The sequence below is a fragment of the Talpa occidentalis genome, unplaced genomic scaffold (genome assembly GCF_014898055.3).
Source record: "Talpa occidentalis isolate TD23 unplaced genomic scaffold, MPIMG_talOcc4v2.1 talOcc4.17, whole genome shotgun sequence".
NCBI lineage: Eukaryota > Metazoa > Chordata > Mammalia > Eulipotyphla > Talpidae > Talpa > Talpa occidentalis.
The window spans coordinates 44,715,551-44,743,528 of NW_023601754.1; the positions used below are offsets into that span (position 1 = coordinate 44,715,551).

At 52.8% G+C, this 27,978-nt stretch overlaps 2 protein-coding genes across 12 annotated transcripts in view; one reads left to right on the forward strand and one right to left on the reverse strand.

Moving 5' to 3' along the window:
- Positions 1-12,022, reverse strand: part of PGLYRP1 (peptidoglycan recognition protein 1) — a 50,057-nt gene extending 38,035 nt beyond the window's left edge. For 5 of the 6 annotated variants that reach the window (XR_008552549.1, XR_008552552.1, XR_005126145.2 and 2 more), the window contains exons 1-2: positions 11,902-12,022; positions 9,113-9,304 (exon numbers count right to left, since the gene is read on the reverse strand). The gene's annotated coding sequence lies outside the window, so the exon portion shown is untranslated. The remainder of the gene's footprint in view (positions 1-9,112; positions 9,305-11,901) is intronic. The other variant, XR_008552550.1, reaches the window with a different exon arrangement.
- On the forward strand, positions 1-27,372 carry HIF3A (hypoxia inducible factor 3 subunit alpha). Of its 6 annotated transcripts, none has more exons than XM_037516822.1 (15): positions 1-58; positions 5,013-5,203; positions 6,081-6,217; positions 8,519-8,603; positions 8,922-9,034; positions 9,529-9,737; positions 11,225-11,331; positions 11,840-11,987; positions 16,505-16,623; positions 17,616-17,806; positions 18,649-18,753; positions 20,056-20,327; positions 21,719-21,830; positions 23,224-23,296; positions 24,763-27,372. In XM_037516822.1, exons 1-15 carry the CDS (start codon positions 33-35, stop codon positions 24,858-24,860), a joined length of 1,986 nt encoding a protein of 661 aa, XP_037372719.1. In that variant the 5' UTR covers positions 1-32; the 3' UTR covers positions 24,861-27,372. The 6 variants fall into 6 exon arrangements, with proteins under 6 accessions (XP_037372719.1, XP_037372716.1, XP_037372717.1 ...); XM_037516824.2 differs by lacking the exon at positions 1-58 and adding an exon at positions 3,512-4,231; XM_037516819.2 differs by lacking the exon at positions 1-58 and having other exon boundaries at positions 3,510-5,203.
- The last annotated feature ends 606 nt before the right edge of the window (positions 27,373-27,978 follow it).

The window sequence follows — 27,978 nt, forward strand, 5'->3', positions numbered from 1 at the left end:
TCGAAAGGCTCCGGAGCGGCGACTGGCGAGCCATGGCGCTGGGGCTACAGCGTGCAAGGTACCGGGGCTCGGGGGCAAGAATGATGGGAACTGGGGGGCACTCCTTCTGGGGACCCCTGAGCCGAATGGGGATGCATGGGTGCAAACGAAGGACACCCCGGGACTCTCGGTTGGAGGCACATGCCCGTCGCACCCTCCAACCTAGGAAATCTCAGGGGTGGGAGATTTCCCAAAGTTCCTGGCTGCCCCGCCCCTCTGGCCAGAAACGACTTCGGGGTCCTGTCCCCCGATTTCCTGCTGCTCCGGGTTTGCTCTCCCTTCTGGTTGAGGGTGAAATTCGGGGTCCGCCATAGAGTCGGGGGGTGGTCTGCTTGGGGCAGTACCCGGTTTCTAAGGGAAGCCTCCTTCTGCCACTTATTGATCCTTCTGATTTCTGAACCCCCAGAACTGAGGTTGACTTTAGACCTCTGGGATCCTAGGGGAGACAGAGTAATCCCATAAATGAGCCTCGCTGATATAGGGAGTTCATTAGAATGGGATTCAGTTCCTGGGTTCAAAAGAAGAGAGATCCTCTGTGATCAGATCCTCCCTCATAGTCTCTCAGACCTTGGGTTCCCTAGAAATAGCCACAAGGGGTGTTTCCCATTCAGAAACTCCCTGAGACCCTTCCTAGAGGCCTTTTTGTATCCCTCTGAAACATAAGGACACCCTCCCCCCTTTAATAAAGGGGAAACAAGCCCAACTCAATTCCCGAAGTGAAGCCCCTTATCTCACTCCCTTGCAGCCACAGCTGCGTTATGGTAGGCTGGGGCCTCACCCAAACCGTGTTTTGGGAAGACCCCGTGGAGGGTCCTGGGCCAGATTCAGCACAAGCCATGAGGGTAGCGGGCCCCAGGGCCCTGGGGTCTTCCTGGGCAGAGGGCAGGTTCCTGGCTCTCACCTCCCAGCAGGTGCAGATGTGGGACAGTGGGCTCTGGTTCAACTGCCAGGGGTTCCTCTCCCAGACCCCTTGGTTTCCCTGTCCAATCTGAGGCATCCAGGAAGCCTCACCCCCTTCCCTCCTCCCTGGCTTCGCAGGTCTGATTGGATCCGTCCACACCCCCATGTTCCCCCCTGCCATGTTCCCCGCCCCCCCATCTATTTCTGTCCCTGGCTTAGGGCCCACCAGGGAACTCCATCCCACCCCTTCTGGGCCAACTCCAACCCAGCCTGGCCCAACCCCTCTGAGCGCCCCCTCCTGGTTGGGTGGGGACCCCTCTTGGCTGCACTTGGGCTCTCCCCACTCTCCACACAAGGCCAGCCTTTTCCTGTGGTGTCATCCCAGCCCGAGCTTGCGCACCACCCATCGCTGGCACCCGGATCCTTGCCATACTCCATCCCCTCTTGTGCTCCTACAATGGCACTTGGGCCAAAGGGGCCCTGGACAATGATGAGCGGGATTCCCACATACCCTCACCCCCTCCCTTTCTTCAGCTAGGATTTACTGCCATCCCATGCCCCAGGCACAGAAGTTCTTTGGAAGTCCTTGATGGACAACAGCCCCCAGTGGCCCCCAGGATAGAAGGTTCTGGATAAGACAGCATTTTGGGTGTGGGCACCCCACCAGATTACCATGTCTTTGGGGAATGAGCAGAGTCAGGGGCAAAAAGACCCCCACTCCAAGACTCCTCTCAAACCCACGCCCTATCTCTGCCTCTCAGTGCACTCTGGGCAGTACCAAGAGGGGTCCCTACCCAGAGACAACCTGAGCCCCCCAAATACTGTACATTTCTTGCTAGATGGCCCCCTCCACAGCTAAATATCAGGAGAGCCCTAGCAGCAGCCCTGAATGTGGGACAGACCCCCCCACACACACACACTTTCTCCATGCCTGTGCTCTGGTCCCGGGTGACATTTCTTCTGGACTGGGAAGAGGTGGGCTTCTCCCTGCCCAGAGAGGGAAGGCACAGGGCCCAGCCCCCATTCCCAGGCCTCACCCTGGGGCCTCCCAGGCCCAGCCCCGCCCCCTGTTCTCTGCTGGAACACAGAGGAAGGGTGGCAGGGCTCCAGCTGCACGTCCCGAGCTGGGCAGAATGCCAGGGGGCTGGACCAGGTTTGGGCATGGGGCCAGCTTGAGAGACTGGCCAGCTGGGGAAATCCAGAGGCAGCAGTGGTGGGACGGGGGTAGGGTCTGAGGCCACTGCCCCAGGAGGGGTCAGGCAGGGGCCCTTGGGTGGGCACGCCTGCTGAGACGTAGCAAGATTAAGAGCACAGGCCCCAAGTCAGGCTTCAAATCCCAGCGCATCCGCTTCCTAGCTGTGTGGCCTGGAGCCAGACTGTGTCTCTGAGCCTCAATTTCTGATCCTGGGAAATCCTCCCCTCTCCTGGCCCAGATAAAAATGAGGAGGCATGAGGGGACAGAACTGGGGGCAGGACACCCCCTCAGTATGCTGTTTATTGTGTTCAAGTCAGCATTCTGGGTGGAAGCAGACAGATCTGGTTTGAATTCTGGCTCTGCCACTAGAAGCCGCATGGCCTCAGGTTCCATCCTGGGGCTACTTCCTTGTCCGGAAACCGGGACCTTAGTAGTCGGGGCAGGCTGGGACTCACCAAGCCTGGTTCAGATTTGGTGGGAACCTGGACGGCTGGTCCCGCTGCCAGAGCAGGAGTTTCCGCCTCTGTGAAAGGGAAACCATATTTCCCCCTGTACGGGGTTGCTGAATGGGGTTGCCAGCTCCCTGGGTGTTCAATACGCCAAAGCTGCTCCCATCACAATTATTTCATCTTTCCCCCCAAGGAGCTCGGGTAAAAGTCATGGACATAGGCACATGCGCACCACCAGACCCCAGGTTTCCCCAGTGTCCACGAGGCTCCTACGCCTTTTCATCTCGGACGTGGACAAAGGGGGAGTAATTAAAAGTTGACCCTTTATTAGCACTAACCAACTGCCAAGCCCTGTTCAAGACCCAGGACATGGATCAGCTCACTGAATCTCCCCGGCAGCCCTTTGAGGTTGTGTTGTTATTTCGCGGCAACGGTTTAATACTGGCCCAAAGTCACAGGGCTCATAAGTAATGGAATCGGGATTAGAACCCTGAACCAGAGGACCAGCCCGGGCTCTGTTTAATGGGAAAGGCAGGAGACCGAGGGGCAGTGAAGCCAGCTAGAGAATCACATTTCCTGCCAAAGAACATCCGGAGAACAGACTGGGAGCTGGAAGGAGGGTCCCTCCGCGGCCGCAGACCCCAGCTGGCTCCTTCTATGGAGGGAGAAGCCTGCCACTGCCAGGATTTCAGAGCCCAGCTGCCCCGGAGGTGGGGGGCTGGCCCCACCCCGTTACAGTTCCCACTCCCTGTTCCCTCTGTCAGGGGCCCCCAGCTCAGTGAGGCCCGCCCACCCCCACCCTCTGGGCAGGAAGACAAACAGGGCTAGAACAGAACAGGACGGAATGTCCTTTCCTTTTGGGCAGAGCAGTGGGACTGGAGGCCCCTGCCCCCCACCAGGCGGGGGGTGGGGTGGGGGGGCAGCGATTGCTAGCTCCCGCCACCCCTCCACCCAGCCTGCCCCTTTTGGTGCCTCCCACCCTGTTGGAGTGAGCTTTCCCCACTCTGTGTCCATATGAAGTAGTCCCTTCTCCCCTTCCAGCCATGCCCCAGGTCTCCTGCCTGGGGGTGAGGTGGATGCGACCCCAGCAGTAGCCTTCCTCCCCTTTTCCTGCGCTACCCTCCTGGGGAGTTCTGCTTCCCCTGAGGTGGGTCACAAGAGGAGATTAGAGAGAACAATGAAGGTTGTGGGATGTCATCGCCAGCTCTGCCCCTGACTTGCTTTCTGACTCCAGCAAAGGGCCTCACCGTTGGAGCCTCAGTTTCCCCTGTGTGAAGTGGAGGCTTTGAAAGAGATTCCTGCCTCCAGTTGTCTTAGGATGCGCACAGGCAGAGTACAGCACAGAGCCAGGCACATACATGCTTAGCAAATTACAGCTGATTATTCTGAGCAGTTTTATCAACACTAAAAAAATAAGATCACATAGTCAATATGTAATATACTCAGTAAATGTTTTTCTTTTCAAAAACAATAGAGCTTGGATTCAGACAGACCTGAAGTTTGACTTTTAACAGTGTTAGAAAACAAACTTGGAACCAACCCAGAGCCATAGAGACAGAAAACTGCAGAGTTCTGGCTGACCAGTGTTCAAACCCTGACTTCACTGCTTACTGGCAAGCACTGTGCACCCCTGTGCCTCCACTTCCTGGTCAGTTCAATGGGGATAATGTCACTATCTTCCTCCTAGGTTGTCTGAGTGGGTTAATATAAGTCACCCTTGGCGCAGGGATGAACCTATTAGCAAAAGCGGGTTATGTGGTTATATTTCTTACAAAAGGACAGACATTCCTTCTACCCAAAACCCCAAGCGCAAAACTGAAATAGATTAAGTGCAGAGCTGAGTGGTTAGCTGGGGGCTGGACAGAACCCCTGAGTTCTGTAAGTGCTGCTGTGTCACCCAGCCTAGGGCCCCTGCTGGTGGGTGGTTGGACTTTGAGACCTGTGCTCCAAGATTCTGAAGACTCAGCTCGGCTGAGGAGGGGAAAGGGCTGGAGAGGGAGTTCTGGGAGGCTCCAGGAAGGGGGGGCCTGAGAGGTTGCCGGCATCATGCGCCTTCCCTTCCCTGGCGCCCAGCCAGCTCGGTCAGCCCCCTCGCGGCAGGAGGCCTCCGGGTCCCCCAAGCGTCCCATCCCGGGGAATAAACTGGAGATAAGTCAGGGAGGGGACAGAGCGCCCCTGGGCACGCCTCGGAGAGGAGCGAGGTGCTGGAGGGCTGCACGGACTGTTGTGCGACAGATAAAACCCCCGATTAGGGGCTGCTTCAGGCTCAGAGAACTCCGGGAGCTCGCCAGGGTCACACAGCGAGACCCGCACAGTCGTGGCCCTGCCCTCTGGATCCCGGGCCCCATGTGGCAGCGCCCCATGTGCCTGTCCTATCCACCTCTTTCCCTTGCGGGGACGCCGCCAGTGAACGCTGCCCTTGCCCGCAGATCGAGCACGGAGCTGCGCAAGGAGAAGTCCCGGGATGCGGCCCGCAGCCGGCGCAGCCAGGAGACCGAGGTGCTGTACCAGCTGGCGCACACGCTGCCCTTCGCGCGCGGGGTCAGCGCTCACCTGGACAAGGCCTCCATCATGCGCTTGACCATCAGCTACCTGCGCATGCACCGCCTCTGCGCGGCCGGTGAGCCCCGCCCCTGGGAGGTCCCCTGTCGGCAAGGCCCCGCCCTCGGGAGGCCACCTCCCGTGGAGGCCCCGCCCCTTTCGAGTTCCCCGGAAAGCCCCGCCCCTCAGGCGTCTGTCACTTCTAGGGCCCCACCCCTTCGGAAGTGCAGGCGGCCTTAGAAATGAAAAATTTGGGAGGCGGCTGACTCCCTGAGGCACCTCAACCCTTAGCATTTGCTTCCCTGGGAGGCCCTCCCGCTAGACCATGTCCCCTTATAATGACCCCACGAGGCTTTACTGTCCAACTTTTAATTATTTGAGAGTCCTCTTACTCTCGCAACCCCCCTACTGCTTTTTCTCTCAGTAGCCAGCCATCCTCGAGTTCATACCCAGAATTCCACTCTGCAGGAGGCTTTGCCAACACACACATGCACAACTGCACACACACACACACTTAACAATGCACGCACGCACACCAAGGAATCCCAGGACCCTGGAAAGATTATGGGGACAGTGAGGTCATCCTCCAGCCGACTGTACATAAGACTGCTCTGAGAATCTTACTAGAATTCTCAGAATTCCGTTGCTTGGCAGTCTCTGCTTTACAAGTCTGCCCCCAAGAATTCTGAACCCCTGGGCATTCAGCCCCCTGGGAATTCTGGCCCCAAGGGTTCCATCCCCTTAGAATTCTCTCATAAGACACCTGGCCCTTTAGGATTCGATTCCTTTGGAAGGTGGTAGCCTTGCTCTCTTCCTTGGATCTCCAAGGTAGTGGGATGGGACCCCTTCCCTGAGGGCACCTGTCATTTCCTCTGAGTGAGGGAGGGTGGAGGGGAAAGTAGCCAGGAGGGCCATGGCTTACTAGAGACACCCCATCCACCCTGGCCCGACACCAGGGGAGTGGAGCCAGGTGGGAGAACCACTGGATGCCTGCTACCTGAAGGCCCTGGAGGGCTTTGTCATGGTGCTCACCGCCGAGGGAGACATGGCTTACCTGTCGGAGAATGTCAGCAAGCACCTGGGCCTCAGTCAGGTGAGAAGAGCTGCCTGGCTCTGTGCTGGGATCAGAGGTGACTGCAACCACCTAGCCTGCCTTATGGGCTCACAGTACAGAGATGGGACTTAGACCACACAAGAAGGATGGTCAGGGCCAGAGGGGAGCTGTATAGCAGGTTGTTTGCGCCTGGGAAGGCGGGTATCAGACCCAGTCTTGGGGGGAGTCGAGGGTTTCTGGAGGAGATGGCAGCTAAGCTGGAACCTGAAGGACTTAGCTAGTCAAGAGGGCTCGAGGAATGGAGGGAGCCAGTGAAGGCTGGGCATGTTCATAGCCAGGGAACAGAATGTGCAAAGACCCAGAGAGAAGATATAAAGCAGACTACTGAGGGGTAATAAAGATATTTTCATCCTGGGTAGGTGCAGAGTGCAATGGGAGGTGAGAGACAAAAGGCTAGAGAGGTCAGCAGGGGCTAGATAATTTAGGATCAAATTAAGAGGTTTATTGCTCTGGGGAGCCATGGAAGGACTTTAAACAGGAGAGAGGTCATGTCAGAGAGGTAGAATCAGATCTACCTTTTACACAGATCCTTCTAGGTGCTGCTTAGAGACAGGATGGGAGGGAGTGAGACTATAGAGGTGGGAGCTGAGGGAGAAGGAAGATTCCAGTGGCAGAAGAGGGTAGGTATTGGGGCCTGGGGATGGGAAGACAAGGAGGGGACATGTAGAGACTAGAACTAAATCGAGTTCCTCCTCTGCCAGCCCCGTGAGAGCAACCTTTCTTGTGCCTAAATGGGCTCCGTTGTTGGCATCTGTTGCTTTTCCCTGTCTTGTTACCCCTTCCTGGTACCAGTTTCTCTGTTAGCTTGAGCTCTGTGCATGGTCCCGACACTAAAAGTGGCAGAGCCAGGACTGGAATCCTGCGAGAGGTGCCATCTGTCAGAGAGACTCCCCTAGTCCATATTGCCTCTGGACTGTGAGCTGATGTGGGTCCCCTTTTCATCTGTGTCCCCTCCTCCCAGCACCAGGCTCATTTCCTGAACTGAAACAATGAGTTGGATCTTGGACTTTCCAAACAGGTGTTATTTTAGTAGAGTCTCACCTCAGGCCCTTTGCATTTGCTGTTCCCTTTTGCAGAACACTACTCCAAAGAGCCGTAAGACCACTTCACTAGCTTTTTCTGCAGTTTGTTTAACTCACCTCCTCTATGAAGGTGTCCCTGGCTACTGCCTCTAAAATACCATCCTAATATTACATCACCTCACCCTGCCTTGGTTTTCTTAGTATTGCTTATGATATCGCTATATGGTCACATGTTGCTTAACAACGGGGATCTGCTCTGGGATGTGCATTATTAGGTGATTTCATCATTGTGTGAACGTTATAGAGTATAATCACTGAGAACTCAGATGCATATGTATTAGTTTGCTCTGCACCTGGGCTATGTATAGGGACCACTGTCAAATATGTGGTCTGTCACTGACCAAATGTCATTATGTGGCTCATGACTGTGTGTATCTATTTATGTATCCCATCATCAGTCCGTCTGTCATCCATCCATCTTTCCTTCCATATTCCATCCATCCATTATCCATCCATCATGTATCATCCATCCATCCTTCCTTCCATAAACCCATGCATCCATCCACCCATCCATCCTTCCATCCATCCATCATCCATCTATCCAATCTATCTGTCCATTGATAGGCTACACAGAAGGGATTAAAACCCACTGAGACCAGGGCCTCCCTGGTGGAGCAAGGGGTTAAGATGCAACCTATGAAGCTATCCGCAGCCACCGCAGCACGAATTCGATCCCCAGCCAGGGAGCTACCCAAATGGCGCAGCAGACCTCTCCTGATTCGCCCGCTGTGCCCCTCAGCAGTATATTTCAGTAGATCTGCCTGTTCTGTTTCCCACTCTGTCTCTGGTGAATCCTCTCATCCCCTGCACCTTTGGCCTGTACCCCAGTTCTTTTCTGTATAGATAATGAAATCTTAAAAAAACAACAACAAAAAACACCGAGACCATTAAGCATGACTATATATGTATATATACATTTTGTTTGTTTTCTGCCTCCCCCCACTAGCCAGTGAACTCTGCATGGCAGGGATTTTGTCTGTGTGGTGACTGCTGTGCCCCTATGGAACATGATCGATTAGAAGAGGGCGAGCAAATCCTAGGGTGGAAGAAATGGTTGCCTAGTGAGCAAGTGAATGAACAGAGAGACTGGCGAGGTATCCAGCCTCCGGAATTAGGCACTGAATGGGCAGGGGAGACAGGCCAGAGGCCGTGGTAAAAGTGCTTGTCCTCCAAGACCCCCTGCTTCCCTCCCTCGCAGCTTGAACTCATTGGACACAGTATCTATGATTTCATCCATCCCTGTGACCAAGAGGAGCTTCAGGATGCGCTGACCCCTCAGCAGAGTGAGTTCCCCGGAGGCCTCGGGCCCCAGGTCATAGAGACCAAAGCATATATTCTTATCCCTTGGAATGCTGGACTGAGAAATACGGGAAAAAGAGGAGACAGCCCTGCCCTGGGGACAATCTGAGGGGAGGTGGCCTGTCCTGGGGGGGGTGGGGTTCAAAGGAGCATGCCCTCCCTGGGGGGGCCCTCTGGTTCCAGGTCTCAATTTGGGACATAAGATTGGGAAGACTTCAGTGCCGAGAGTGCTAGAGGGGGGTAGGCCTTGTCCGAAGCTGCCCAGTGCCACCAGCTCCCCACCCCACCCTGACCCTCCCCAGGCCTGTCCAGAAAGAAGCCGGAGGCCCCCACAGAGCGGTGCTTCTCCTTGCGCATGAAGAGCACCCTGACCAGCCGCGGGCGCACCCTCAACCTCAAGGCAGCCACCTGGAAGGTAGGCAGGGCTTGGCCTGGAGGAGGCTGAGGGGCCTGGGGGCTGGCTAGGATTTGGTCTGAGCCTTAAAATTCTTACCATGAGTTGGTGTCCAGGGGTCTCCTGGCTGGCGATCCTGTGGGGCTTTCTCAGGCTGGGTCTCGTGGGTCATCCAGGGATCTAGAAACTTGGGTGTCTATTGATTGGGGTCCATGTACCCTTTCTTAAGCTGGATCTCTGGAGCTGGGGGAGTCCTTAGGCCCCAAACTTGGAGTCTCCATGGGGTAGAATCTGGAAACCATCAGATCTAGGTTAGTCTCTAAGGTGTTGAGCTTAGGGTTCTAAGCTCCCTAAGTTGGGTATCTATGGGGTAAGAATCTGGGGGTGTACAACCTCCTGGGGTTGAGGTCTGGGGGTCCTCAGAGATAACCTGGGTCTCTCACCTCCCTGTGGGCCCCACAGAAACATACCTCCCAGCCCCAGGAATATCACCACCTCGCTGCCCCCACCCCCAGGTGCTACACTGTTCTGGACACATGAGGGTCTATAAGCCCCCTGCACAGACTTCCCCTGCCGGGAGCCCCAACTTGGAACCCCCCCTGCAGTGCCTGGTGCTCATCTGTGAAGCCATCCCCCACCCTGGCAGCCTGGAGCCCCCGCTGGGCCGGGGGTCCTTCCTCAGCCGCCACAGCCTGGACATGAAGTTCACCTACTGCGATGAGAGGTGGGCAGGAGCAAGCTATCTCCGGTCCGTGCCCCTCTTCCCGCCTGCCCACCTCATTCTCTCTGCTCTGTTTGTGTCTCTCTAATTCCATCTCTCTTCTTCTGTGGATCTGCCATTTTCTGAGTTTTCCATGGGTCAGGTTATCTTTAATTCCTTAGTCTTTTCCTGTTTACTTTTCTTAGCCCCAGCAATTCTTTTAAAGCGTTAGAACAGGCCCAACAGCTAGGAAGCCCTCAATAATTGTTACTCATTCTCTTTCCAGCCTTCATTTTTCTTTCTTCTCTCTGTTCTTCTTTCTCTTCTTTCCTCCCTCCTTTCATATTTCCATGTCGTCCCTCTTTCCTCGCCCTGGAGTTGTGCTTAGGAATGGCAACTCTGGGTTTTCATTCCTGCTGTGTGTCCTTGGCCAGGTGACTGCCTCTTTCTGTGCCAGTTTCCACATCCGTCCTGTGTAATGGTACGAGAATCCACTCAGATTGCTTATCCTGAGACCTCTGTGAGTTGCTTGGTACAGAGCCCTATAGAAGTGTAAATTAAAAAAAAAAATATCTTTACTTCCTTTTTCTCTTCTTCTCTTTCTTTCCTGTTCTTTTTTTTTTCTTGCTTTCCTTTGCCCTTTCCATTTCCGGTCTCTTCTCCCCTTCTATTACAGTCACGTGTCACTTAATAAGGGGGAAATGCTGAGAAACCCCTGATTTGGGGAATCTGTCATCGTACAAGTGCAGTGAGTTATGGGCACCCGGGCCAGGAGGGCAGAACAGCATGAGATTAAACAAGCTGAGGGAAGTGATGTCATTCAGAGGCAGTGGTTAAACTCAAAATGTCTGAGGCCACATGGGATGCTATGACATCAGGACAGTGACGTCACTGGGCCATGGGGCCTTGGTGTGCACCATCCTCGGTGCCCTCAGTTGTTGAACAAAATGCTGTTAGGTGGTGTGGCTGAGGTTTCCATTGTTGCTGTGCCTCAGACAACACAAATCCACCACCTCAGGGTACTGAAGGCCAGAGGTCTGAAATGAGGCTTTGGGGGCCCAAATCAAGGGCTAGGTGCCTTCTAGAGGCTCCAGGGAAGAATCCACTTCCTGGCTTTAGAAGTTTCTGGAGGCTTGGGACAGTCCTTGGCTCCGTGGCTCCACCCACTCCTCCATCAACACCTCTTCTGTCCTCTCTCTCATCTGCCTCCTCTCAGAGGACCCCTGGGGGCGACAGTGTGGTGCACCCAGATAATCTAAGATCATCCCCACATCTCAAGATCGTCAGCTGAATCACAGCTACAATGTGTTCACGTAAAGTAGCTTACTCACATTTCCGGGGCTACTGTTCAGCCTACACCCCGCTTTTCTTATTTCTTACTCGGTCCCTTTTTCCATGTCACAACCCTCTCTCTTGACTATCTGCCTCCCGGTGTCCCCCGTCCGCACTTCCCGTGCCCTCCTTGCACCTCAGCCAGTTGAACTGACTGGACCTCATCACACCCGCCCCAGGATCGCGGAGGTCGCCGGCTACAGCCCCGAGGACCTGATCGGCTGTTCGGCCTATGAGTACATCCATGCGCTGGACTCGGACGCAGTGGGCCAGAGCATCCACACCTGTAAGTTTTAGGTTCCCGAGGCCTGGTGCCCCCGCTCCGTGACTGCCCAACACCAGCTCCCTGCACCTCAGGGAGCCTTCCCGCACCCCAAAGCCAGCTGCTCAGGAAGTCTCCCTTCTTGACACCAGCCTCCTCAATCCCTCACATCCCAGGGAGCCTCCAGCCCCTGGAATTACCCCCACAGCTCCTCGCACCCTAGGGAGCCTTCGCCCCTCTTGACACCAGCCCCTCTCCCAGCTTCCTGGTTTTTTTGGGGGGGGGCGGTCGTCGGGAGGGCAAGCCTCGCCCCAGGGAGCATGCGTCAGCTGTGGGGCTCCTATAACGTTCTCACAGACTGGGAGTCTCCCCCACTCCACTCCACTCCACTTCAACACCGGCTCCCTGCTCCCCAACCCCAAGGAACCTTCCTTCCCTGTCTCCTCCTTACCCTGTCCCCTGCCCCCAGGACCCCCCTCTTCCCAGAGGTCCCTTGGGTGGCTCTGACCCCTCCCATTCCCCCCGCTCCCAGTGTTGAGCAAGGGCCAGGCAGTGACAGGGCAGTATCGCTTCCTGGCTCGGAGTGGTGGCTACCTGTGGACCCAGACCCAGGCCACGGTGGTGTCAGGGGGCCGGGGCCCCCAGTCGGAGAGCATCGTCTGCGTCCACTACCTCATCAGGTACGCGGGAGGCTGGGGCCTGTGTGGGCGCGTCGTCTGCGCAGGCGCGTGCGGGCTGCGCCTGTGCGTGCGCATGCGCTTCTGCCGGCGCACGTGCACGCGAGCGTGAGGGAGCGCGCACGCGGACCGCAGGGGGACGCGCGTGGCCGCTGAGGCACGCACGTGTGCTTGCGTGTGCACGTGAACATACACGGGGTTCCTGCTGCTCGTTTAAATAAAGAGGACGCTGCATTCAAGTTAAAATAAGAAACGTAACGACTCATGAGGGATTTTGTACATTTTAAAAATAGAGGGAGCATTTACATAGAGAAGATGCGCCCGTCTGGGTGTACAGTTCCAGGAGTTTTGACAAATGCATGGAACGCTGTCTCTGCCATCCCAGTTAAGCCATAGAATCATATATATTTTTATTACCCCCCCCAAATCCTCTTAGTGAACCTCACCTCGTCCCCAGCACCCAGTGATCTGTTCTTTCACCCTAGATCGTTGCCTTTCTCAAAATGCCATGTTCTTGGAACCATGCGGTTGAGTCTGGCTTCTTATCACTTAGCATAATGTATTTAAATGTCATCTATGTTGGGTGTATGGCTAGTTCTTTTTTAATGTGAGTAATGAATATGGACGGACCACTCTGTTTATCCATTTACCAGTTGGAGGCTATTAGGCTGTTTGCTCATTGAGGGTGATGATGAAAAAAACCTACTGTAAATATCTTCCTACAGGATTTTGTGAGATGATGTTTTCATTCATTTCTAGCAGTGCAATGGATGCAGCCTGTGGTCTGAGTAGATTTAAGTACGTAAGAACCCCCCCAAACTGTTTTCCACAGTGATTATACCATTTCTCATTGCCACCAGCCTCGTAGGAGGGTTCTAGTTTCCCACCAGCCTCTTGTGTTGTCTCTCTTGTTTAATTTTAAACATTCGAATGGATGTGCAGTGGTAGAGCATAACCCACCCCCCACCCTGTCTGTCATGAATCTTAGAAGTGTTTCACTGTGGCAGCGTTGTGACAAGGCCAGCCATTCCCCCACAAGTTAGAGAAAAATCACAGCTTTTTTTTGAAGATTGCCTTCCAGAACATGCCATCAATTTCTCAAGTCTTGGGAGTTTTCCCAGATCTTTTAGATCAAGGACAGATTATATTAGAACACAGAAGTCGGTGATAGGAGGGAGTATTCATACAAGTCTCCAAATTGCACCCCAAAACAAGGCCAGTCATCATTGGCATGTTCTCATTACAAATCAGAATCTTTGAATGACTTGTAGCCATGGAAAGACATCTCTCCATTGTCACTGCAGAGGAGCGAGGACCTACCCCTATCTCTTCTAGAAATTCCTTTCCATTCTAAAAATTGCTCTTTCAATGGCCAGGATTTCAATGTCTATCTTTTTGTACACTAAGCAAAGCAGGGCTGGAATGTTATTTATTTATTTTTATATATTTTTACATTTAAAAAGACAGGTTTATTAGGAAAAGGAGAAAGGAGAGGCCCCTGCACAGTCGTAGGTGGGCAGGAGACCTTGGAGTGTCCCATTTTGTTAGCAGACAATGGTGAGGAATGGATAGGAGCTCGCTTACCGGCAGTGAGATGAGGCGTGTGTGTGAAGCCTCCCCAGTTTGGGGTACACGTGTGTGGTGTACAGCTGTGCACACAGGTGCTTATATTTTGTGGAATCTACCCGTCCTCTGTCCTCTTCCCACCAAAATCTCCCTTCATCACAGTAAAGATTTGCTGCATAAAAACTTCATGAAACACACTCACATGGGACACTTCCAATATGCCAGGCCCTGGGTTTGGACTGACAAAAAACCTATGAGGGTCTTGTATTTTGATCCTCTTTTTAGGAGAGAAAACTGAGGACCAGAGTTGGGGGAGTCACTTGTCCAAAATCACACAGCCATTGTAAGTGGCATAGCTGGGATTTGACCCAAGGGTGGTCTGGAGGCTACACTGATAATTACCAAATAACATCATGCCTTATCTTACCATTTGCCAAGGCGAGAAGACTGGGAATCTCTCCTCAGTCCTTTTACTTCCTTCTGCCTCCTTCCCATCCCCATTAACTCTCTCTGGCTCTGGAAAATACCATGGATTTGTTCCCCATTTCTCTGTCTGCCTAGCCCCCACCATCTCTGCCCTCAGTATTCCCCTTCTAACTGATCTGAGGTTGCCACCAATCACACAAAAGCAGAGGATGGGGCAGCTTCCAAAATACTAATCCATTCCTTTTTCTCCAATTCTCAGAGCACCTTAGGTAGTTTCCCAGCATTCTTAGGAGAAAGGCCTTGTGTGTCTTACCCTGACTCACCAGGCCCTGTGTGACCTGATTTTGCCTCCCTCCCCTCTCGCTCCAAACCACAGGGTCTTTGCACATGCAGGATGCTCTTCTCTCTTTCCCCTTCCCTCTTCTCCTGAATCATGTCCATTCATCCTCCCCTTGTCCTGAGCCCCCACAGGAGATCAGGACTCTCCTCAGTTTCTCTCCTGGTGTCCTTTTGCTCCAGAACAGGTAAAACCATTTGTAATTACTTACGTGTTCAGTCAGGCTTTCCCTGATTTCCCAACCTCATTCTGTGCTTTACTTTTCTTTCCCCTAGTATTTCTCACTCTCTAACGCCACACTGACTGACGTACAGAGGTGTGATATCAGCTGCATGTGATTTTCAATTTCAATTCATATGAAATTGAAATTTTTTCAATTTTCCAGTAGTCACATTAGCAGGGTCAAAAGAAACAGATGAAATGAGTTTTCATATTGCTACACATTTGTACATACATATACATAATATAACCCCAGGACATCCAAAAATGTCATTTCAATATTTTAGAATTATTAATGAGCTATTTTACATTCTTTTTCATATTCAGCTTTTAACATCTGGTATGCACTCACCTCCATGCCAACTAGCCACGTCTCAGGCGCTTCATGTAGTAGAAAGACAGCAGGACCTTGAATAATTTCGTTTCATTATAATGCTGGTGATAAATTTTCAGCTGTCATTGAATGAAATGACATTTCGAGGACCTGGTTTCCTTCTATGTCGTTTTGCTTAAAGTCACAGTTTCCAAGTAAATGAGGACTCACTGAATAATACATTTTGTGGTTAGGTGGGTACACTTAACATAGGAATAATATATCCTATTTAAGCTCTCTCTTTTCCCACTAGTGTGGAAACTACTTAAGGGCAGGGAGGTTTGTCTGCCTTGTTCGCTGCTCAATCTCTAGCACCCAGAACAGTGCCTGGCATGCAGTAGTTGCTCCATAAACACTAATGGCTAATCAGTACACAGAGCTCACTTCCCTGCCAGGCCCAGTTCTGTGGGTTTGACATACATTAACTCATTGAAGCTTCATGGCAACCTGCAGAGGACGTGATATTACCATCCTCTCTGAAATGAGGCCCAGAGAGGTTTAGCTATGTGTTCAAGTCACACAGTGCCGAAGTGGCTGAGCTGGGATTTGAACCCAGGCCACTGGCTGCAAAGCCCACTAAGTGGTCCTGATATGTAGGAAAGGCTTGTGGAATGAAGGAAGGTGTGAACTCCACGTGCTGTGTGTGCACTTGTGAGCATATGCAGGGGACTGTGTGGAGTATGCCTGTCAGTCTGCATATTCAGTGCACATGAGTGTATGAGCGATCGTGTTTGTGCTCTGTGTGTGTGCTCTGTGTGTGTGCGCGCGCGCATGTACACAACTCTGTATGTTTGTGTGTTTCAAAGGGGATGAAGTGGCTTTGGTCCAACCTAAATCGAGTTGTTCCAGCCCAGGAGGGATTTGTTGAGGGTGGCTTCTTAAAGCTCTGCAGCTTCTTAAAGTGCTGGTGGGAAAAGCCCATAGTCTTTCCAGGACAATGTTATGCAAATAAGATGCAAAATCAGGGCCAGGTCTGCAGCCCCAGACCAATTCTCCAAAAGCCAGTTTTCTAAGGGAACATTTGGCTAGAGACTAGGAGGAGGGGAGGCATGGGGAACATAAGGATGTATTTATAAATCCGTTCCCTTGAATATGAAAAATGTCTATGAATAGAAGCTTCATAAATAAATTCTTATTCGTCAAAATCTATTCCTATGAAATCCTCATACTTGGTAACAAAAGAGTATGTTCAATACAGATTCTTCATCGATACATGTACAAAGATGCGTTTATAAGTGAAGGAGAATATTTGGTTCTTATGCCTTCCACTCTCTCTCTGTGCCCCTTAATACGCTCCCCCACAGCTCCTCAGGCTCTCCTCTCTCTACCAGGCTATGCTAAATGCCAACTCTTTTTTTTTTTTGTCTTTCAGAGGGAGCTTGGAAGACAAACTTAACTCTCTTTTAAATCCTATTATAATAAAAAGCATTCAACAACAGTGAAATCCTTAAAAGAAAAAAAGTAGATGTGGCAAATTATTTTCTGCAGAGTGCCCTCGGGCTCCTGGACGAGGGGGCTTCTATGAGAGGGCATCATCTGAGGGGGCTGGGGCCACGGGCCCTCCCTGACTCCCACTCCCCTTTCTGCCCTGTACCCCAGCCGGGTGGAAGAGACTGGAGTGGTGCTGTCCCTGGAGCAAACGGAGCGACACTCTCGCAGACCCGTTCAGCGGGGCGCCCCCTCTCAGAAGGACGCCCCTAATCCTGGGGAGAGCCTCGGTATGGGGCAGGGCTGGGGTGGGAGGGGTTGTGTCCCCAAGATGCTTGGGAGAATGCCCACGTGCTGTAAGGTGGCTCACCAAGCCCTGTGTGACCTGACTCCTGCCCCCCCTCTTTTCTTACCCATTGCCGGAATTGCACCAGCTTCCTTAGTGCTCTGGGACGTGCCAGGCTCTCTTGTGCCTCAGGGCCTTTGCACATTCAGTGTTCTCTGCCCAGAATGCTCTTCTCTCTTCCGACCTCCCTCTTCTCCTGAGCCCCTGGGATGTTCACTCAGTCTCATGGCTCTCAATTCTAAATTCTGCCATGGCTCCCCATCACGCTCACCCTCCTGCTTGTTCTCTGCTCTTGCTTTGGCTTCCCTGATCTGGCTCTTTTGTGCCTCTTCCTCTTCCACCTCCTGCTTCTCCAGTCCTGGTTGAGCTTCCCTCCCCGTCTGTTCTTCAAGGCCTCACCTCCTCCAAGCTGTTGCTGACCGCCCATGCTCCTGAATGTGGTGGGGGGATCACCTGTATCCTCTCCTTCTCTGGCTCAGAACTGACTGGCACTGGGCCATGACTTGATCTCCTGGGACCTTAGTACCGCCCCACGGCCTCCTGATATGCCAGCCCCTGAGCTGAGTGCCCAAATGCTGTTCTGTGTCACTGGACAGTCGGGTCAGTCAAGTGCCCTAGTCCAGCCAGATGAATTTTAAATATTCAGACATTTCCCCACCATCTGACAGTGGCTACAGTCCACAGCCCCCTCTGTGCCCCGCCCCACCCTGGCCCCTCCCGACACAGTCCGGGGCCTGGCCACAATTGGGCGATGGAAGGGTTGGCTCCTGGCCCAGCTGGGGTGCTCTGGGATCCCGTGCCCAACACTGTGAACGGGGTTCACCCTGGTTGATGATGGAAGACGTCGACTCTGCTCCCTGGAGGTGGCATGGAGGGTGCTGCCCCTCAGCCCTGTATGACCCCCCAGTGTCCTCCCCGTTTCCATGTGCCTTATAGATGGCTCCAGTCCCCGGATACTGGCCTTCCTGCACCCCCCTGCCCTGAGCGAGGCCACTCTGGCCGCTGACCCCCGCCGCTTCTGTAGCCCCGACCTCCGTCGCCTCCTGGCACCCATCCTGGACGGGACTTCAGTAGCTGCCACCCCCAGTGCACCCCCAGCTGCACGACGCCCCCAAAGTCCTCTTCCGGTAAGTGGCCCTTCCCATTTGAGTCCTAAGGAGCCAGGCTGCTTTAGTCTTTACCTCGAACCTTGTTGTTGTCGGCCTCAGTTTCCCCATCTGTATGGGAAGTTCGGAATGATAGCCGGTCTCTGGGTTCTAAATTCTTGGGCTGTTAACGTGGACCAAAATCTGAGGTGTTGGGGACTGGCATGGGTGCCTTCGCTTGTGACGCCCACACTCTTAACTTTGATCTCCTGGATTCAAAGCCTGTCACTTACCTGCTGATTTAATCTGGACAAAGGGGCATCTTAATTTCTTCACCTGTAAATTAGGACCTGTAAGTAGCCACCTCATTGGTTATTGCGAGGGTTCGATGAAGATCGAAGCACTTAGTAGGACCTGGCACCTAGTAGGTGTTCAGCAGACCGAAGTAATGGCCGTTTTTGCCCAGAGTACAGATAGTCTGACCTTTGAATGAGGGTTCAAAGTACCCAGGGTTGACTATACTCATCCTACCCTCTGTCCTTCCAAAATATCTTCTCTCCCCCAGAGAAAGAGTGTGACCTTTGACCTCACCCTTTAGCCCCAGGGCAGCTGGACTCCCATTGCTTCCTCCCCATTCCAGATTCTAAGAACTTTAACCCCAGGGGCCCTGAATCCTTGGCGTTAGGCTCCAGTCTTTTGAATCTTCAATATTTGCCCTGTCAACCTATTGCCAGGCACTTTGCTTTTGGAACATCATAGGTTCAGACCTTGCTGTCCCAGCGATCTGACATTTGACCCTTCCTTCTACCCCTGAACTCAAATGTCCAGGCTGCCCTACTGTTGACATCACCTAGGCTCTTTAAGCCTCTACTCTGTCCCCACAGGCAGATCTCCCTGATGAGCTACTTGTGGACATGGAGAACGCACACAGACTCTTTGCTTCCGGGAAAGACCTCAAGGCAGTGGAGACAGATCTAGATATAGCTCAGGTACCGGTTGCTTGGAAAGCCCAGTTTTCACCTCTGTGCTCTGGGGGCTAGTATGCTTGCACTTCAGAGAAGGATGTTGGGGTAGTTAAGGGGATGAGTGGGTGGGTGATTAGGTGGATGGACAATGTTTCAATGGATATTTGGATGGATGGATGGACAGGTGGATGGATGGACACACAGACCACTGTATTTATTAGGTGGGTAGATGGATGGGCAGTGTTTAAATGGATGCATAGATGGATGGTGGATGTCTGGATGGTTAGATAGACCATTGGTTCATTGAATGACGGAAGGATGGATGATGCTTGGATGATTGAGGAGACAGATCAGAGAGGTGGCAGTCAGATGATGCAGCAGTCATCTGTCTTGTGTAACAGATTACCCCAAAATTCACATATTAGATCACACAGCTTCTGAGATTCAGGAATCTAGGAATGGCTTAGCTCAGGGTCTCTCATAAGACTAAGTCTAGTTCTCAGTCAGGGATATAGTCACCTGGTGCTAGCAGATTGACCTTCAAACTCATGCATGTGTTAGCAGGCCTCAGTCCCTCACTGGCTTTGGCTGGAGGGTTCAGTTCCTCATCATGCGGGCCTCTACTTAGTGTCCCTACAACATGGCAGCTGACTCTCTCCAAGACAAGTAATCCTAGAAACCAGGAAACAGAGGGAGTGAGCCCGAGAGAAAATATACAGTGTTTTATAACCTAATGTTAGGAGCGACATAACATCACTTCTCCTTGTTGTACTGGTCACATAGACCAACCCTAAGCTAGCTATCAATCGGGAAATTCCAAGGGTCCAGATGTGACCTCCCAGGAGCCAGGACAAAGATTAAACTTCTTTTTGGGGTTAAGTTAATTCTTTGCTACACAAAGAGCCTGAGAATTTTCTAAACTGTCAAGTCCCAGTTCCTTCATGTTTAACGCGTCTTCCTTTGGCTTCTCCCCCTGTTGGCATGGCTTCCCCGGAGTATGTGGTCCAAGAGAGTACCAGGAAAACAGAAGCCACAGTGTCTTTAGGACCTCGTGTTGGAAGTCACGTACTATCATCTCCTCGTTATCAACTGATAACCTACTGTTACCAGTTCAGCCCTTGTCACTGTAGTAGGGGCCACACTCAGGGGTGAACACCAACAAATATTCACACCAAGATCTTGTGGGGTGGCTACCACAGGGTCCTTATACCCAGCCTTAGGAGGAAACTGAAGTTCAGACTCTTGACCTCAGGCACACAACTCAGATGCGATTGGAGCCAGGCCTGCCCTAAGCCCATGCTCTTAACTCCCTCCTGCCCTCTGCAGGACGCCGACGCTCTGGATCTGGAGATGCTGGCCCCCTACATCTCCATGGATGATGACTTCCAGCTCAACTCCAGCGAGCAGCTCCCCCGGGCCTACCACAGACCTCCGGGGACCGTTCCCCGGCCCCGCGCTCGGAGCTTCCATGGCCTGTCGCCCCCAACCCCTGAGCCTTCCCTGCTGCCCCGCTGGGGAAGTGACCCCCGGCTGAGCTGCTCCAGCCCTTCCAAAGTGGACCCCTCAGCGACCTCCCCCATGACTGGGGCTCGGAAGAGGTGAGCTGCAGTAGAAGGGGATACAGAGGGTGGAGAGGAAGTCCCGCCTTCCGCTTCAGCCTCACACCCCATCACTCCTCCTAGCCTGATCCCTCCCCCAGCCAGATCCTAGGGGGTCCCCAGCATGGGTCATGTTTACCCCAAACTCTGTGTCTTTGCAGAGGCTGTGCCCCGCTTCCAGAGTAGCCACCACGGTTCTGTTTACTCAAATCCCACCAGCCGACCTGGCCTCTTCCTTTGGAACATATTTCCGTCTGGCCAGGTGATAATGTTACAGAGCAACCCCGATATAAAACTGGTTGCCTCACTGTGGGTTCTCACCTGCTCAGAACATCCTTTCCCCCTAACAATACCTTCGTGTCATCATTAAGAGGACACTGCCACGGTGCCAGAGAGACTGTCCAGAGCTAAGTTTCATCACACCTTTGAGAAGCCTTGGGAGTTGGGGACGCTTTCCTGAGGAAATTTTCACACACGTACAGACACGCTTTTTCGGAGGGTTTGTGTCTCATTCCCAAAGATGTTAGATTACTAGTGCTCACGCTTTTGCTCTCCAAGTTACAAGTATGAGCCCATTTAGGCTATAGGTTGATCTCTTTATTATCCTTATGAGGCTTTTATGGACACAGCTCAATATTTCCCAGGGCTCCCAGCTGGGTGCCAGATATACAGTGGGTGCCTAAAAGGGCCTTATTAAATGAAGGAGGGAGAAAGTTTATGAATATGGTAGGTGGATGGATAGATGGTGAGTAGGAGGGTAGATAGATAGGTGGATGAATGCAAGGATAGGTAGATGAACAGATAAATGGAAGGACAGATGGAGTAGATGGATGAGTGGTAAGTGGGAGGCTAGGTGGATGGATGGATGCATGATGGCTGCATCCATCATGGAATGTGCATAGATGGATGATGGAATGTGCATAGATGGATGATGGGTGGATGGATGATGGGTGGATAAATGGATGGGTGGATGGAGGATGGATGGAAGGATGGGTAGATAGATGGGTAGATGGAGGTTGGATGGATGGATGGGTGGATGGATGGATGGAGAATGGATAGATGGATGGATGGATGAATGGATGGAAGGATGGGTAGACAGATGGGTGGATGGAGGTTGGATGGATGGATGCATGCATGGATGGATAGGTGATGGAGGATGGATGATGGATGTTGACTGGACTCGTGGATAGACAGGTGGGAAGGATATATGGATGCAAGTTGTATGGGTGGATGGGTGGTTCTTGGATGGATGAGTAGGAGGCAGGGTTGGTGGGCGTATGTATGGACTGGTGAGTATATGAGTAAAGGTGTTTGGGGAGTGAATGAATGTTCATCACTGCTCACACTGGTGCACACACTGTGTTCTGAGATTCTTGCCTGTTGTCCTCCAGATCCCTGGTCCAGAGCTCAGAGGACGAGGCCGAGGGCGTGCTGGGCGTGAGACCCCCCAAACGGTGTCCAAGTCCAGGTCCCGAAAACTTCCTGCTGCCTCCCCTCACCCTGGTATGTGAGTGGGGCTTCATGGGATTCTCTGGACCTCAGAATGTAGCAGGCTTAAACCTGTCTTGCGGATGGGAACATCAGAAAGGGAGGGGGCCTGGCTGAAGGTCCAGCAATCTAGCTGAGGTTAGGAACATGATCTGCTAGTTTGGGAAGTGGGGATGGAAGGGTTTTGCAAGTAAATACATGCAAATTGGTGGTAAATGCTAAGAAGAAAATCAAGCTGGACAGAGGGAGAAATGACAGCGACAGACTTAGTATCTATAGGAAGCTTCTCTACTCCCGTTGGGCCTCCCCCAAACCTGGAACTGGTCTTGGCCTTGGATTATTCACATAGACTAAAGAGCCTCAGTTTTCTCTTCAGAGGAAACTCTTTGAACACTCATCTCACAGAACTGCCAGGAGATGCAAATGAAACTGCACCCTTGGCTAATCCTCAGCAGGCTGTCAGTAAATGGTAGTGTCAAACCAAACCAAGCCATAGCAAACTACCCCCTCCTCACCCCTGCCCTCTCTCCACCTCCAGTCTCACCCCTGCACAGCAGCAGCCAGACTGCCTTTTCTCAAAGCCAGCCCAGACTGTGTCACTTCGACGACAGCCTCCTTCCACGACGTTCCATGGTTCCCTATTGCCCACAGAAGCCACCCCTGGCTCCTCCCTCCTCCCAGCAGGGCTGTTTGAACACAACAAGCATGGTCCATACCAACAGCTGATATTAAATGCCCACCACGTGCCAGGGACTGAGCACATGACAGGCCTTGCATGACTCACTTATTCCCACAAACACTCTTGAATTATTATCAAGTATCCACATTTATACATAAGAGGGGAAGCAATTGCATCAGACAGAATCCAGGTAGGAAGTAGCACACTCAGGTGGGTTGTTGAGGATGTTGATGACAAGACTGTCGGCAAAACCAGGCAACCCTGGGCAATACCAGGGTTGGTGTAGTGCCCTGGGGCCAGCTGTAGGGCCTGGGGACCAAGGGCAGCAGTGTTCGAGGGATCCTGGAGAGAGTAGGGTCCACCTTGGAAGTACTGGAGCCTTCCACAGAGGGACACAGCCAATTCAGGATGACCCGGCAGGGAAGCAGCCAGAAGATCAAACACCCCACCTATTCCTCCTCCTGCCTGCCAGTATCTCCCGTTATCTGAACCCAAAAGGAGCACATGGAGTTTGGGTGCTGATGACACCCACACTCATGGGTCGACCTCCCAGGGCACAGAGGAAGGGGAGAGGTGGAGGATGTTGGGCCAGTGACTGACATCTGCTGGGGTTAGAGGTGGAGTTACACAGCCTATAAGTAGCCGCTGAATCCCAACAGTGCCCCTAACCACTGCACAACCCTGCCTCCTTGGGTGATGGTGATGGTGGTGGCCTGGTCTCTCCCACAGAGTTTCCTTCTCACAGCCCCGGGGAACCAGCAGGACCCCAGCACCCACCTCCTGGGACTGAATGAGCCCTTGGGTAAGTAGGGATCTGGGTATTTAGAGACCATGCGTCTCTGGGGGAGGTGCTCCAGATTGTTGAGAGATGGGGTGATCCTGAAGGTGCTGGAGGGCTGTCAGTGTCCCCCACCCTGGAACTGGAAGCTGGAACTGGGCAGCCCATCCCTTCTCCCAGGTGCAGGAGGTGGGAGCCGCTGAAGGAGGCAGGGGCTTTGCAAATCTGCTGGGGGTAGAGGTGGAGCGCAGGCCTTACCTAGGCCCCCTGAGGCCTGTTACACTTTGCGGCCTGACCAGATGGGTGTGTCCTCCCTGGGTCATTCCCAGCCTGTGTGGCTTTGAGAAGTAATCCTGTCTGCTTCTGGAGCCCCAGTTGCCTCCTTATCCCTTCCTGTCAATAGGGGGCCATTATAATGGCTCATGCGGATTGCACAGGGTTCCCTGATTTCTAGAACTCCAGGCTCATACCACTCACCCCCACCCATCTTTCCAGAGGTGATGTTTATCAGCTCGCTTTTTACAGTCTCAGCCCATGGAGGGTACGGCTAGGCCTGTCTTGGTCACGGTGCCGTCTCGCCTGAGTGCGGGCTGGGCAGTGACCTAGCCCCGGGGGGCGCTCGGGACACCTTTGTAAAAGAAGAGCCAACAGCTGTGCTGGGTGCCCAGCCTTGTGGGAAACCTGCCTATCCAGGACCTCATAGACCGCCCCTCACTGGGTGGAGGGCGCCCCAAGGGCAGGGAGGTTCTTCCATCCTGTTCATGGCTGAGTCCCTGGTGCCTGGCACACAGTAGGTGCTCAGTAAATATCTTTTGAATGCAGGACTCGCATAAATGAGGTGGGCAGAGCCAACCTGCCTGCCAGCCAACCACTGCTCACGTACTAAGCACTCCCCGAGATGACTCCTCCTCCTTTTTTTTTTTTAAAGATTTATTTATGCATAGAAGAACTGGGGTGCAGGCCAGAGGTGGGGGGAGTGAGAGGATTCACCAGAGACAGAGTGGGGAGCAGAACAGACAGACTGAAACACACTGCTGAGGGGAACAGCGGGGAGACAGGAGAGGTCTGCTGCGCCATGTGGGTAGCTCCCTGCCCGGGGATCGAACTCGTGCTGCAATGGCTTCATAGTGCGGTGCTTAACCGCTTACGCCATCAAGGAGGCCCCAGGGCTCCTTCTTGTTCAAAGTACTTTATCTGGATTCGCTCACTCACTCCTCACCACAGCCCCGGGAGGCAGGTACTGTTATTATCCCATTTTACGGAGGCGGTGACCTGAGGCACAGAGACGGGCAGTCAGCTCCTCAGGTCACACAGCAAGTGAAGAGCCAGGTCTGGCTCCCTCCGGCTTATCACTGCCTCAAACACCCTGGAATTCACTGTTCTTTGGGTCCAGGCACACCTCCCGCATCAGCCAAGCTCTTCACTGGCAGGAGAGGCAGGTGGGTAGGGCCGGTGGTTGCCCCCTGGTTTACATGCCCTCTTCCCCACAGGCCTGGGCTCCTCGCTGCTCTCTCTGTATCGGGGTGACGACGCTCCCCAGCCCAGGAGCCACTTCCAGCCAGCGGCAGGCTTGGCCCAGACCAACTGAGCCGGCCCCCCTTCCCACCTCCCCCCTCCCGCCCCGGAAAAGGACCTCAACCACACTCCAAGCCGGCAGCCAGCGCACAGGATGGGGTGCCGGGAGAAGGCCCCCCTCTCTCCTTGCAGTGGCCCCCACCCGCCTCGGGTATACCTCAGTCCCCACCCTTCTGGTCACCCCCATTTGGGGGCTCTTGGGGTGGCCTCAGCTCAGTGACCTCGGGAGGGGGGTCCCTGACCCCTCCCCCTCCTTCTCTCAGGACTTCCCTTGGGGTTCTTGATACTGGTTACCTCGTCCCTCTCTCCAGCTCTCTTGGCTTTATTTTTGATAAATTGGGGGTGCGGGAGGTTGGGGTTCAGATCTATGTCTCTGGGCTCTGGGGTGTATCGATAACCACAATCACATTTCTTTCTAGCCACCTTTCTTTTAGTATTATTTTTATTTTATTTTGTTGTTGTTCTCATGATGTTTTTAATGGCTACGAGTTGCCCAGGGACCCTAAGAATGTGGGACTCTGATCCTCCCCTTTCTTCAGGTGTCATGGGGGGCCCTGAAGGCAGATTTCATGCCTGGCGACTTGTGCCGCCCGGCTCTTCCTTCCCACTCTGCTCTGGACATCTGCCGCCCCCAGCCTCACTGTCTGGGGCCTTCTTATTCAGGGTCTTCCTATTTCAGGTATAGCCTCCGCTTCCTCTGCTTCCAAACCACACGACCCCTGAACTTCCTGTGGTTCTAGACTGTGCAACCCCCAGCCTTCTCTGGTTCTAGATGGCACAACCTCCAATGTGGTCTGGTTTATACCTCGCATCCTCCAAGTGATTCCAGATCTCATCACCGCCAGCTCCTTCATTCTGGACCTCACTACCTCCAGTTGTTTTCATACTTCAGGCTCCAACGGTGCTTACTTCCAAACCTCACCACCTCCAACTCCCTCTGGCTCCAGAGCCTTTGACCACCAGAGTCCTTTGGTTCTAGAACTCATGCCCTGACTTCCTCTGGTTCTAGACCCCTCCCTGTAAACTCCCTTGTTCCACATGCTACATTCTCCAACTCCTGCTGATTCCAGCGCTTTCAACCAGTGATTCCCTCTGATTCTGGACCATAAAATGCTAATCTTTCCATTGGTTTTAGTTTTCCTCACCCCTAACACATTCAGTTCCAAATCCAGACTTCCTAATTACTAAACCATTATTGTTCTAAAATCATGATGTCCAACTCATTTCTTTTCACTCTCAAGCTTTTCACAAGCTTCGACTTGTTTTTCGCGTCAAAAGGAAGTAAAATGAGCTTATGTCTTCCACTTAAAACCAGTACTTCCAGAACTAGATTCCATACTCCAGCTCTTTTTCTTTTCTGAGACTTTATGATCTTTACTCACTTGTTCTAGACTACACACGTTCTAGACTTTACAGTTTCTGGGGCCCACTGATTACACATCTGATAATCTCCCTAAAAGCTACTTTCAGATTCCATACCTCATTCTACAAATTCCCTTGGTTCTAGACTGCACAATCTCCACTCCCCCCTCATTCCAGATACCTAAATACCCTAGGTTTAGAACTCAGTCTCCAAACTTCATCTGATTATAGCCCTCGTGTTATGAGCTTCTCTGGTTGTAGGGCTTAGAACTCCCAACTTCTGATTCTAGGCCTTAGGACTAGAATTTTGGTTCTAGTTCTGGAACCAAATCCCACTGGTTCTAGAACTCCGTCTTCAGACTGTTTCTAATTCCTGTCCTTACTGTATAAATTCCTTTGGTTCTAGACCTCACAGCCTCCAACTACATTGGGTTCAAATCCAAATACTTATGATTCCAGAATAGGGATCTCACCTTGCATTTCCTCTGATTCTGACTCTTGCGACCTCTGATTCCTGATTCCAGACCCCCCACCCTCTGGGTTTCCCACCTGCTCAACTTGCTCCAGTTCCTAGTCTCTGTCTTAAATCTTCCCAATCTTGTCCTTACCCCCCACCCCCGCCCCATCCCTCTACTCATGGACTTCAAGTACAAGCCATTCTCAGTCTCTCCCCTTTAAAATAGCTGTCCTAAAACCACCTCCACTCCCTAAACTTTACCCAGGTATCTGAAGGATCTGGGCTCCCTCACAATGCAGGAGATAGCCCTAGCTGCACAGGCACACGCACAGCCCAGTCCGCCTATCACAGAGTGGGGAGAGCGGCCGGGGCTCATCAGTTCTCTCCACCCCAGGCCACCCCCGCCACTGCTGTGTCCCTCTGAACTCCTGGTGCCCCTTCTATGATGGTGCTGTTCTTGGTCTCCCACAGGAAGGCTTCTTCCCTCAGACTACCTCCCCCCTTTTTGGAAGGCATTTCTCACTGATTTGTCAGGGTATGGCCTGTCCAGATTGGTGCTATGGGGGGAGAAGGGATCCCCTCTTTTAGGGGTGACCTGGGCCCTCTATGGAGGGAACTGTACTGAGCTGAGGGGGGGAGGGCAGACCAGCCACATTGACTCTGAAACTCACTAATCTGTACACCATAAAGACCTCGCCTCGGTAGGCACCAGAATTGTGTGTGCTGACTGATCTGTGGGGTCCCTTCAAAGGGGTGTGGGTGCACGGGTGATTGGGTGGGTGTCCATGTCACTTTGTGATTGTATATGTGTCCTCTGCATGAGTCTATGTAACATGTGTCTGGTGATGTCATTCTGTGCGTATGAGTCTTTGTGAGATCATTCTGTGAATCTGTGTGTGTGTTGGGGGGTGTACTTCTTTCTATATGTGTATGTGGGTAGAATGAGTCTGCCTTTTGTGTGTTTCTGGTTACTCTAGATTTATGCTTTCCTGAGTGTGGGAGATGTGGGGCTTTTTGTGCCTGTGTGGTGTTGAGGTTCTGTAGATGTGTGTGGGCCTGCTTGACACTATTTTTTTTTTAAGATTTATTTATTTATGCATGTAAGAACTGGAGTACAGGCCAGAGGTGTGGAGGGAGCACCTGAGATGAGGATCCACCAGAGATAGAGTGGGGAGCAGAATGGGTGGGTCTACTGAAATACACTGCTGCGGGGAGCAGCAGCGGGTGAGACAGGAAGAGCTGCTACACCACGTGGGTCAGCTCTCTGGCCAGCTGGGGGATTGAACTCATGCTGCAGTAGCTGCGGATAGCT

Coding starts and splice junctions, on each gene's coding strand:
- HIF3A (XM_037516819.2), top strand. CDS start 4,630: ATGCGCCTTCCCTTCCCTGGCGCCCAGCCAGCTCGGTCAGCCCCCTCG. Junction 11,988..16,504: donor TGCGTCCACTACCTCATCAG/GTACGCGGGAGG, acceptor CCTGTACCCCAG/CCGGGTGGAAGAGACTGGAG. Junction 23,297..24,762: donor GGGACTGAATGAGCCCTTGG/GTAAGTAGGGAT, acceptor TCTTCCCCACAG/GCCTGGGCTCCTCGCTGCTC.